General features: G+C 37.4%; 1 protein-coding gene across 5 annotated transcripts in view; it reads right to left on the bottom strand.

The window, feature by feature from the left end:
* Positions 1-13,072, bottom strand: part of CWH43 (cell wall biogenesis 43 C-terminal homolog) — a 32,000-nt gene that overhangs the window by 16,106 nt on the left and 2,822 nt on the right. For 2 of the 5 annotated variants that reach the window (XM_085578604.1, XM_085578602.1), the window contains exons 2-8: positions 12,220-12,411; positions 9,219-9,339; positions 8,958-9,112; positions 7,432-7,633; positions 6,374-6,462; positions 4,825-5,079; positions 1,958-2,083 (exon numbers count right to left, since the gene is read on the bottom strand). In XM_085578604.1, the coding sequence (XP_085434730.1) occupies positions 1,958-2,083; positions 4,825-5,079; positions 6,374-6,462; positions 7,432-7,633; positions 8,958-9,112; positions 9,219-9,339; positions 12,220-12,373 (1,102 nt within the window). In that variant the 5' untranslated portion in view covers positions 12,374-12,411. Of the gene's footprint in view, positions 1-1,957; positions 2,084-4,824; positions 5,080-6,373; positions 6,463-7,431; positions 7,634-8,957; positions 9,113-9,218; positions 9,340-12,219; positions 13,029-13,072 lie in introns of all 5 variants that reach the window. The other 3 variants (XM_085578606.1, XM_085578605.1, XM_085578603.1) reach the window with 2 other exon arrangements.

Below are 13,072 nucleotides of genomic sequence, written 5' to 3'. Positions count from 1 at the left end.
ATAAAATGTACCAAAACTCCATGGAACAGTTATGTAAAAATTACACCTACCGAAGAATTCATTATAGGACACGAATAAGAGCATCATGTAAGCCCTTCAGTGTTTTGCTCTCTGTGTGCAAATGTGCACCCGTAGTAGACAATTTTCATCTTGTATTAATACAATACATTACAATATTAATTACAATACATACATCTTGTATTAATACAATACATATAGAATAAAATTTAGTTTACTTTGCAAGTTTTTAGATGTCAGAAAGATGTGGCTCTTGTCAGACTTAAAGAGTGGTCATTTGTTTGACAGACTCTTGGAAAAACAGTGCAGCTTCAAAGAAAGCATATTCAGAGCTTTGTAATTGCTCCTGTAGAATTACATATAACCACAGTGTGCACCTAAGAGCTTTCACCATTCAGCACTGTTTAATTTGATGATCAAAGCCCTCTGCAGTTATTTCATTTATACAGTGGCATATGCTATCTACAATGATTTCAGTACCTCCAGTTTATTCTTTCATATATTTAAAAATATATGAAAATATTTTAATGCAAGTTTTCTGGAATTTTGTGTAAAATGTAAATATATTTTATAATAGAAGATGTCAGGAAGAAGGACATGCTACCTATATTAGCACATGTCAAGCTATTTCATACTCTGCAAGACACAAAGGTGCTTAGAGTGGAAGCTGAGAAACAGAACAAGTGTGGGCACGATGAGGAAGAACAAGTACTGTTGCAACATTGCAAGGGTAGCTAAGCAAGGGCTGTGCTTCGTGACAGGTAGTATTTTGAAGTATTAATTTACTTTTGTGAAATGTTCCTTAGTGGTAATATTCAAACCACTTGAAAGGGTGCTCATGTTTTCTTTGACACACAGACTCTCACAGGCCACATTCTTTTGGCCCTTGAGTATACAGGGTAAAGATCTCCATAAAGATTCCAGAAACAGCACTGAAAAACGGTGAAGCACTATTGTCTTCTTTTTCCAAATGCAGCAAAATATACAAAAATGGCAAGCAATTTGATCCAAAGTCACAGAAGAAAAGATGCAGGAATTGCAATGTTCAGCATCCTTATCTCTGTAGGATTACCATGCCCTAATGCCTAGCATTTTGCTCCTCTAGCAAACTTCATGCTATTGACAGGCATTTTTTTCTTTAGAAACAGTAAGCTGATAATGAAAAAAAAAGTAAAGGACTCAAATGATTGTAGAGAAATAGTTGAAAATATTTGTATGCTTTAAAAGCCATAGAGTGATAAAACCTCAAACATTTGGTTTTCATTTCTCTTCAAAACCTAAGGAAAAAAGCAAACCCCATACATATAATCTGAAAATCTGGGATCCCTAGGCATAGTTGAGAGGCAGCAGATGACAATGGCTTCCTGAGGACAGGCCAGGTCTGAGCACACAGCCAGTGTCCAGCGTTGTGCTGTGCTGCTGGCCACAGCAGGCGCTGCAGGACCTCCTCACATGAGTGTCACACTGTACAGCAGCTCAGGGCCAGCCGAGTGCCACCGCACTGCCAGGCAGCCCACACAGCCCTGGCAGCGCTGTCACCCTGAACCGCCTCAAAAACGCCGTACCGCGTGCTGGGAAACCATCGCATCTTTTGTACAAACAATGTCAATCCCAAGGTCCAGAGAGGCCTCCTCCTCAACCACTGAAACAAAACCACCAATGATGCTGAATCCATTTTCGCATTTTGGCCAGATTCTTGTCTCTGTTTAACACACTCCAATAGGAATAGCCTCTATCAGTCACAACCACAGTTATTCAGCTCCTCCAGCAGTATATGTCATCATTAACCTGGAACTAGGGAAATACCAATTACCAGTCTAAGACTAGCACCAAAAAGACATTTCTAAAATATCTGACCAAATACTCCACAGTGTTATTTTTTTTTTCCTTAAACAATATTCCTAGATTCATGGAGAACAGGAACTAAAATTATACTTACATAGTTTAATACAGTTTTTACTCCTTTTGAAGAATAGTTTTTGATTGCTTTTCACTTCAAAGACAGAGCTAAGGTCTTTCTTGGGTCCTGTTAGAAAGTCTACCCCAATACATAACATTATAAAACCTGTAAAAATATAAGTAATTAGTTTTTTCATAGACCATTAACATATTAAACATTGCTTAAAAACACATTTTATAAACTCCCAGCTGTTGTGTTACAACATCACAGCCTTATGGTTCCAACAACAAAGAGGATTCAAAACAAAATGCAGATAAATGCCATACCTTATGAGACAAGGCAGGAACTATGAGATTTATTGGCAGGTCTCTCAAGTAAAGACTGATTTGCAGTGCAGTTACAGGGTATTATGTCAAAAAGGTTAGCACATGGCAGATAAATTATGCTAAAATCCTTCCAGGCCCTATTGATGGCTACAACTCTCAGCTGAGTCTACAGTTTTCAAAGTTTACTGAAATTAACCTGGACAAGAACAATTGAGTTACACCTACATATTATAGAACCTCAAAACAACAGCATGCTGAATAAAGGACATTGATGATTACACATATCTATAACCTTTGGCAATGAACTGCTCAGTCACCAAGATAAAAGTAACACATTTTTCATATAGGAACTACAAAAGCAATTGTTCAACACTTGGCTATAAAACAGTGTAAAAAGACTACAGCAGGCTGGAAGGTCAATTTAACATGGCAGCAGCTTGTATTCTGGAACTCCAGAGCCAACAGAAGTACTTCTGCTTTTTAAGAACAGAAAACTAAATATACCTACAGATAAATTTTAAAAGCTAGTAAGCAACTTCAGTGCACTAACTGTTGCAATGAGTGGGGATTGAATCTTTTCAGTAAGTATCTCAGACAAATAATACAAGGTCTTTTCCAATCCCTAATGAGCTAAAGAATGCAATTACTTTTTAAAAAAGCATGGAAGGATAATGAACTGGATAAGAGCTCTGCCAGAGAAGATATATGCCCTTAATATCTTTGTGGCATAGTTAATTAATTATAGAAGCCATATTTTACTTCAGAGTAATAGCTAACTATTAGTCAGTATTTTTTTATTTCCCTTACTTGTTACATTAGCTGTAGTGAAAGTTTACCAACCAGGATACTCGGTCTAGCACAATGAAGGGGAACACACAAAACCTTTCTCAAAGGGTGGCTGATTCACAGCCATTAAAGTTGATGGAGATCCGGAATCTGACCCCTCAGCATTATATCACACCACAGTGAAGCAGCACAGAAGTTTTGAATTTAATGATCTTACTTTCATTGTCACTTTTGCTGGTGAAGTTCCCTACCCAAACTGCAGCAAGAGAAAGGCAGGATATTGGACAGGAGAAGAAAGCAAGAAATAGCACTTGCACCTACAAGAAACCAGAAGAAAATGACCCGTTTGCCAGAAAGCCAAGCTGTAAGGGTAAAAGCACAGCAACAAATACACAGTCTCATGGTATTACTTTGATAAGCTATGGGATGGCATGAAAAAGATAGAGACTGCATTCCCAGATGGAAGTTAAACTCATGCAGTGCCATCAGTTGTGTTCCATTTACAGTTTTCTTTACCAAAGAGAAAATTAGAACCATCTCTCTGTTACTACCCAGTGATCACACCAGGTAAATTAATCACAAGTGTGCATTTAAAAGAAAGTAACAGAAAGGAATTTTGAATAAAAGTATTTCTTTTGTGAAAGCATTACTTTTGTGGAAGCATGACACTCCTCTACCACACTCCATTCTTCATATAACTTCAAAAAATTAAATTTAATTGGCTAAGATAACTATTTCTAAAGACTCCTCAGAGTGCTTTCAGAACAAAGAAAATAATGCAATAATGGAATTAAATTCTCCTAAAACATAATGAACTCAAATCCCTCATGTGAATGCCGTAATATAAGAAACACACATGGAGAGTAAGAAGCTGGAGTGACACAAAGTAGTTGCAAACACATTTATAGAATATGAAACCTTTGGAGCAACAAGTTAAATTAGTCATTAATTTTTTCAAAATAAAATATACTAATGCATCACATTTTTTAAAATGTCCCACATTTAGCCCAAGACAATGTCTGGCATTGTTCAAATGTAGTCAGTGAAATATGCCATTGAAACATGTTAGAACCTATTGAGAAAATATTTCTGGACACAAAACCAGGAAGGGTTGGTTTCCTTTCCACCTCTCCACCCTCATCAAGTCATCATTTTGCTAAAGCCTTTATATTTGCTCAACTCAGTTCTTATTTGAAAATACCTAACAATTTCTTTTCTGCCTGTCCTGTTCACATGTTTCTGATGCTACAGGCTCATCTGAAATGCCCCAAACATGCTGGTGTGTCCACAAAACATAAGGTAGAGACACAGGGGAAAGAAGCTCAGGTCTCTAATGTACACTAGCTAGATCATCAGGATGCTGCACTTTGCCCTGCAGAGCAGGGCTAAATAATGCACTGAATTACATTACAGTCCCAGTAGCTACCCTGTTACCTTAGGCACTGCTACCTTAGGTAGCCAGCATATTTGTGCATTCACACCCTGGATTGCAGCCATATTTTTAGGGTGACTGAATAACAGATCTCCTTCTCCACTGCGTACTTTAATTATCAGACATTTTTCCACTTTTGAATTCCATTTTCTGTCCACATTTTAGACTATTTCTAACGGTAAAGAAACAAGTAGAATATTTTTTGCATGTCTCATTAATTTTTGCACTGAAACTCTTACCACAATAAGTTATTAAACAGTAATCAAGCATTTGAAAAGACTCTTTATACAATAGATATATTTCACGTGTCTGTCTGAGGCTAAAGCAAGCATATTTGTATTTGTTCATTATCACAAATGTACCTAGAAGAAGATGGGAGCTTTCTCTAATGTAAACTCCTCCAGGTACAAATTTATAAGCTGTACACCAAACACAGAAGAATAATTCAAGAACATAGACAAACATAGCTGTGCTCATGGCTTTCCCAGGATGCAGACAGCTGACAAAGCGTCCAGCTAGTTGAGGCCACACACACATAGTAAAGACACCAAGAATGTTGCCTGCAACAGCAGCACTCCAGGTATGTAAATAAAGGAGACCAGCTGAAGATGCCAAACCTGTGAAGGGATAGAAAAGAATAGAGTAAGTCTCAGTCAGGTATATTACCCACCACATTCATTTTCATATTCTGGCTAGTGAAAAAACAGAGTCTGGGAAATATAATTGTGCTTTCCAGCCTTAAAACTGCATCACTAGAAGGACAGGTATTCACAGCAGCTAAAGAGAGTCTTTTATTTTCCCAGTATCTCACTCTTTAAGCATTGCCTATTCAGCTGAAAACAATATAGCAAAAAGAGGGCAGAGAAACATCAAGAGCCAAAACCAAACAGTTTTTTCTTACAGAGTTCTTCAGCACAACAGAGGAATGATGCAGCTCTTAAGAGAGTAACAGGCCTATCAGTTATGAATCTCTTTTACCATAATACAGAAAGAATCAGATAGATTAATATGAAAACATAGAATTTCATTATTTTTCCCTGTAGATAACTATAGAAAGGGCAAGAAAGCAACTATTAATCTTTTACTGACTGCAAGGTCCTTGACTTACCATGCTATCTTTGATTTGGGGATTTGACTCTAAACAGAACATCTCTATAACAGGACATCTTCATTTTAAAACATTCATATCTACAATAAAATATTATTGTAGATATGAATATTTACTGTCACACCATAAAAGTAAATATATAGAAACACTTTTAATATTTAACTTTAATACATCAAGGTTCCGAGCATTTTAGAATACAATGCTTGAATCAGCAAAAGAACCTTTCTGTGCCTGTTTTAAATAAGCAATGTGTGTACATCAAAAATCAAAAGTTCATGCTTACATTACAATCTGCACACACATTTCTTAACCCTAAAACCTGCCTGTTCATAATATTTTACTGTCTGTAGAACTTAGCAAGTAAAGACACAGGAGGTAAACTTGTCTCCGGGTAGACTGCTTGTTAAATTACAAGTTATTTTGCCTCCTGTGGAATTGAGAGGCTTGTGTCCTCTCAACTCCATAATCGTAGCTTTGGCCTTATCATAGAATCACTAAGGTTGGAAAAGACCTCTAAGGTCATTAAGTCCAACTGTTATACAATGCAGGTGGTCAGAACTAAGATGCTGCTCAAGGGAACAGAACCTTAACAGGGCTTCTGGAGACAATAACACTGCTCTGCAATGGCCTGGAGATTTGGCCTGTAACCCTTAGTCAACTGGTCAGACATATGTGTACTACAGTCAGTGGCAAGAGAAAAGGAGGCTTTGATTAGCCACACTTTTCTGAGATGTGGTGTCAGGTCAGAGGACTTGAGTAAAGGGATAAGGTAACACAAAATTCTGCTCAGGATTTGCACCTACCTATAAGAAACAAGGCAAAACTGATGACAAAAGACTGGCTCCAAAATGAAAGCATCAATCCATGAGCAAGGCCCAACAGAACTGTACCTCTGATACAACAATAAGGAAAAAGAAAACATACACGGATATGATTTTAAAACTACCTGATATTGAAAAAGAAACTTCTAGATATACAGACAAGGGTCCTTGTTATTATATTATAATTCTTTTACTTTAAACAAAGCTAAATTTTGTTCACACCCAGCTATATTTTCTTCACTTTATTGGATGTAAAAAACATCCAGTTGAAAATAATGGCAATTTACTGCTGTGTTCGGCAGCAAAAGCAGTCCACTGAAATCTTGGTACAAAAGATAAAAACAACTCAGAGAAAATGAAAGGGAAGAATCTACCCCAAACAGAACTATTTTCTTCATGTCAAATAAGGAATCCTAAAGTATCTAACACTGCTCACAGTCTTTTGTATACCAATTTTGTATACAGCTCTTTTGTATACCAATTCCAAATTATAAATTCTGTCACCTGCAAGCACATGTAGTTTACTCAGAATAACTAATTTGGTCTCTTTCTAGATTTTGGAACTTGAATGAACCACACACAGCATTTAGTCTACATTCTTACTAATCAAAACTTCTACTGAAGTATATATTTTAATAGTGTACACATTTATTTATACTTCATGCACACATCTCTGATCATCTCCTCTCTGAAGACAACTGCTAGACTAATTTACTGCATATTATAGATACACTGCATTCATAAGTCCTTGAACCTCAGTGCTAATCTAAAAATTGTTTTGAAATGTGGCAAACCAAATTTTAGTGCTGAAATAAAAATAAAAATGTATCAGAAAAGTTTAAGGTCTGCACAAAATGCTCAGCAATATCTCAAAGGAGGAATGAATCCTCTGTGTAAAGCACCTTGTACCCACGTTTTTCTATCTTATACCATAATCAGGTTGAGTTTTAATTTGTCACCCACTACAGCACTGGATTTTCATTACAATTTGGTAATAATAATAATAATAATAATAATAATAATAATAATAATGTACTTACCCATATGGATTAGGATCTGGACCTGTATGTGGATGTCCACTTACTGCCCATCTAGAAATTAATGAAACCTCCCCAAATATCCACAGAGTGAGGAACATGAGGCTGCCAAAAGCAATCCCTGATAAAAACCAATGAGGATGGGAAGCAGTCTCTCTAATCACATTACCAGTTTTGTTTGTTTCTTGTTTCCTTTTGTTTCCATCTAGAATAAGAATAGAAATACAGCTAAGCAAACTGTCAAATCCTATTTGCAAGAGTTACTGAGAAAAAGAAATAGCTAAAATCACAAATTTACTATAATAAATTGCATGCTGAACAAAAAGCTAATTTATCTAATTAGGATTGTGTTATCAGAATTTGATAATACAAAAAAAAAAAAATCTTTACTAACAACCCGAGGTCTGTCAAGAAAATATACTTGCCATAAGTGTTCAAAAATGCCAACCCATCCATCTGATTATTTTCCATAATAACTTCTAAATGTTTAAATTGGCTTTGAAAATGAGCAGAAAAGTTATTAGAATTTACTCAGAGGCTTCTGTTCTCTGAAACTCTAAACTCTGATAAGAACAAAACCTGACACTTCCAAATAAGCCAGAAATAAACTCCCTTACTTCTCTTTTTTCCATGTGCTTTAGAACATCTCTCATCTAAGGAGAAAGCAGCACCTTTAATTGCATAGACATATCATTTTGTCACCCACAAACAAGACAGATTTCCTTCTTAATCTCCTGCAGCAGATTCCGTTTCTAAATTCTGATGAAAACTCAGTCTTAATTTAGATTGTGTAATGCAAGCTTACAGACAATATGCATGATGCTAATTTATACCCACTTACACATAGATAAGGTTTTATCTTTCAATTAATTCATTAAGGTTATACTGAGAAGGAAGGAGATTCTAAGGATTTAACATGAGCTGCCTTAACTAACCAACCCAACCTTGCTGTCTTCCTTGGCAATACCATCTCCACAGTTTAGCCTATGCCAGCCCCCACTACTGTGTACTCTGTGCAAACACTCCAAGAACTTGGGCAAAGTTTAACTGGGACAACTTGTCCATTCCTCCAATTCTTTCTGTTTACTTTCACATATCAGCTGTTCCCCAACTATATCTCCTCTGTTAAAAGATACACACTGGCAGAGGAACTCAAAGTGTAAACTGAATTAACAAAATAACAATAACACCACAAATGTTTCATGCTGGAAAGACAATAATCCATTCTGATTTTATTGGCCTATATTATGCCTTTGTTTGTGTTACTGTCATATTGTTGGCACTGCAATAAGGAAAGAGGCAGATCTGGCACTAACTTACTACCACTTGTATGAATTGTGATACCAGTTCTGCCATATTATGGGCAGATTGAAGTACCCCACGACTTCTAAAACCTGCAATGCTCATGCAGCAGGTCTAAAACCAGACTGTGAAGGGGAAAAAAATCAAAGAGCCAAAATCCAGTGACACATAGCTAGGTATACTTTTGATTCTTTTCATAACCACCATCTTTGCTGTAACATACTTACTTGAATGAATTTGCTCCACTGCTGCTATGAAACCAATTGTCAGTATGACAGTATTGGCAACTTGTGAGCTCCAGACTGGATTAAGTGATGTGTACCAGATACGAAGAACAAGGAGCATTATCTTGCCTAGCATGAAGCCCCATATCCTGATGAATCTGTAAGAATCGGTTTTTAAAATAGTGAGATGTTTGGGGGATTAAAAAAAAAAAAACAGCTTTTAATATAAATAAACATCAGTTAAATTCCATCAGTATAAGATACCTTTGTAAACTGTTTCCTGACCACCATGTTACTGTTTGAACCAGCAATGAAGAAGAAACACCAGCAGCCAAGATGAGCAGTCTAATTGTAGCATTTGGTGCATGGTATGATGCTAAGCTTCCTACAAACAAATACATGCACACAGGTTACTTTAATGATCAATAGAGACCGGGTAATAAGGATTTCCTGTGCATTAGGTCAACGTTGTTTGTAATTTGAACAGCTACACCACATATCTGAAAACACATGACATTACACATTTTTAAACAAACCAAAGAAATGCAGGTATGCATAGAAACTGGGTAGAGAGGATATATGGATATCAGAGCACACAGACATTCTTCAAGCATGCATTTAGATAAGTCAAAAGCCATAAAGTTTTATGTACTGTGACTGCTCCACTGTGACTGTGGCTTTTGCTGCAGTGCACTTACAAAAGTACTCTGTGGCACATTCTTTATTAGACAGGAGCAGTCACCACACATAGCACAGGGATTAGAAATCAACTGCCCCAGAAGGGGTGAACAAGGCTTTCTCTGGCTCAGTATCTGGTCATTACTGGCCTGTGTTGTTTTATTTCTGAGAACTACCATTTTCCCAGCCACTGAAAGAGAGCACGTGCACACATTTTTGCCATTTCCCAGGGCACAGTGACCCCACATTACCAGCAGTTTCAAACTCTGCTAACAGGTTTCCAGGTTTCCAATTCAAGTGCAATGGACCACATATAGTCTCGTAACTTCAGTCAGTGTGGCAAATTCCCAGGACCAATGACAAACAGCAGGAGAAGCAACAACACTGTTATGATACCAGCCATTTGCTAAGTCAGTATGAGTCAAACTTGAAGAGATGTTAAGCAAGAAATGTCAGAAATGGCGCTGCAGGTTCTGGCAATGCATGTTAGAAATCCTCCAACTGTTTACCTGCTCACTCTGCTCAGGGTAAAAGATAAAAGTTTAGAGCCAAGACAATAAACAAGATCGATGTGCAGTGAAGGTGCACTTGCATGAACTTCAACAGAGTTTTCATGTACGGTACACACAGATTTCTGTCACTAAATTGTGCTGGCAATCCATAAACCTGCCTCTTCAAATATTTCATCATGTGTGCTAGCTACCCTGATTAAAGGTAGCATGGGTTTGCCAAGTTAGAGCAGACACACCTTTTGTTGCTGGGCAAGTACACCTAAGATTTGAATATATCTATCCAAACACCCAAATTTAACGTATGTTGTCTGAAGACTCAGATGCCAATAGACACTACCACAGGGTATTTTGCTGTAGTTTGTTTTCAAATAGAACACAAAATCAAGTAGCACAAAAGGATACAGAAATTAGAAGTTGCAGGGAAAATAAAGCTTCCTGAAAAGGCAGAAAGAAACAGAACAGGAAAAAATAATCCCCATAAATATTCTGGTCTTAGCTAAGCATGAAGAATTTTCTTTTTTGATTGTGAAATTGAAGACTGAGTAGAATGGGGTGGAGCATGCATGGGGTAGATTGTTCTGCCTGACAATTCAACAAGTGCCAGAGGAAGGCCATGGCCTTTTTAAGAAGCAAAAAAGATCAAAAAGAAAATAAATAAAATTGTATCAGTACAAAGGAAAAAAAACACAGGAAGAACTGAGAAACAGGAGAATCAGCAGCACATAAAAGACCATCATAGGCCTGTCACTACTCTTTATTTAGCAGAACAAAAATTGCACACTTCTACGTGATTTCCATCTCTTTTGATAAAGTGAACTAGTAAACACAGCAAGGTGATCTGAAGACTCAACCTTAAATAAACATGGCAAATTTTGTGTTACTGTCACATCTGAAGGAAAGTAAGGTGCAATTTTAAATGCTTATACTCACTCCTACTTTCTAAACTAGATCTTGCTGAAGGCAACACATGAGGCACTGCTGCAAGAAGCTGAAGATTCTGTTCACTGAGAAGCTTATTACTAAAGAAGAAAATACTAGGATGGATATAATGGGAAGAGCAGGAAAAGAAAAGAAACAATTCTTAATGAAAATCAATTACACTAACAAACTCTGCTCAGTTCTAGTATTTTTCTAGAGATAAAGAACAGTAATTCTTTTTAAAAAACTACACAGGGAAAGTAAATAAGATGATCTTACTCTGTCTTCTAACAGTAAAAGAGGAAAACTATAGGGTAAGTTATTATCTATCTATCATTTTATATTGACAAATGAGGAGCTAGGATCTGCTGCTTCTGAACCACATCACTCAGCAGCAGCATTTTCACCTCTGCACAGGATGGAGACACTTGTCTCCTTCGATTCATCCAGTGTGGCAAACTCTTTAGCATAACTCGCCTCTGAGCGTGGCTGTAACTGCCAAACCTTCCCCTGAAAAACTTAAAAAATCAACAAGAGCTAAGATTTGAACCAGTTATCTGGAGACTGAAGTGGGAATCCCAGCAAATCTTCATTTAAGGAGGAGCCTATGGAATGGGAAATGGGGCATCTATTTCCTGAGTTTATTTCATATTTAGGATGAGCCTATAACCCCTCTACAGGCATGTAGATAGATAGATTTAATTTTAAAAATACATTCTTAGAAGAAAAACTGCCTCAGAAATTAAAAAAGAATGTTTCACTCATAGAAACTAGCCCCAAGCTGTTATGTAATGCCTCATCCCTACCCATAGTCACAATTCAGAAAACACCTGTTCTGATGATATTTGAGTGATACTGTAAACACCTTTCCCATTGGGCATGACTATTACTAAATTAAAAGCTCCTAGAAATAAAAGTGAAACTATATTTTTCTGTATTTATGCAATACAATGGCTACAAAAAACATTTCTCTATACTATACTCTAGACTATAGCTAAAACCTTGAGAGAAAAAAAAGAAACCAACAAAACATGAGTATGGGGAGAGTGGGAACTTTTTAGTCTTGTCTTTTTTGCAATTGTCTGAATTTTAAGGTAACTTGCAATGTTTGTTCTTATGCACTGATACCAAAATGGAATCTATAAGTGCATACTTACCAACCATAGTCAATCTCAGAAAGGCTAGGACGTACTCATTGTTAGCCAACTTCCAAAAAGGGCCAATTGTCAAGAATATCGGGGAAAAGAAGGCAACAGCAAAAACTTCTAGGCCTGTAAGTGCCAGTGTTTGAAGAGGGAAGTAGTAGATCATCGGTGGCAGTGCATGATAAAGAGACCAAGAAATGTAGCCTAAAACAAGAACAAACCAAAAAGAGAAAACCCCATCATGCGTTTTCAACAAGATTTCCTGGAGATTACTTAAAAAGTACCATTTTATACTTTCGCATACAGGCTATCAAATATATTTGAAAGCGGTTCAAGTAACAACAGCCATCTTCTTTGAAGAAATGTTTGTTATTTAATGTTAAACAAACACATTTTCCGAGGAAATACAACGATGAGAATACAACAGCTCTTCCCCTACTCAGACAGCAGTTCCTACTTTGAACCTCAGTGAAGTGCTCTAATTCGGAAAGGATTAGTGTTCGGAGGGCTGGCTAAATAAGCAGTCCACCCACAGTCTCAGGGCTCCTCAAAGGCAGACTGGTGGCTAAAGGAATTATTCTAGTAAATCGGTGCGCTGTTCTTTCTCCCCTGGAGACGCCTTGTCCGGGCACAGCAGCCCTGCGCTGTGAGGTTCCGTGCTTTGCAGGGGATGCACCGAGCAGACGACACTGCGGGCGCTGGGTCTGGCGACCACCCTGGGAGCCCTGCCTTGAGCAGGGCAGAACAGCACCCGCACAAACACCTGGCCGTGAGCAGCAATACATTCTAGGCTGATCCAAGAGACAAAAAGCATTCCAGCACTGCAGGGAAAAAAAGAACCCAGAGACGAGCGCTCAGATGTGAG

The sequence above is a fragment of the Lonchura striata genome, chromosome 4 (genome assembly GCF_050655825.1).
Source record: "Lonchura striata isolate lonStrDom1 chromosome 4, ASM5065582v1, whole genome shotgun sequence".
NCBI classification, from domain to species: Eukaryota; Metazoa; Chordata; class Aves; order Passeriformes; family Estrildidae; genus Lonchura; species Lonchura striata.
The sequence above is the reverse complement of the archived record's forward strand: the minus strand, read 5'-3'. Positions and strand labels throughout refer to the sequence as shown.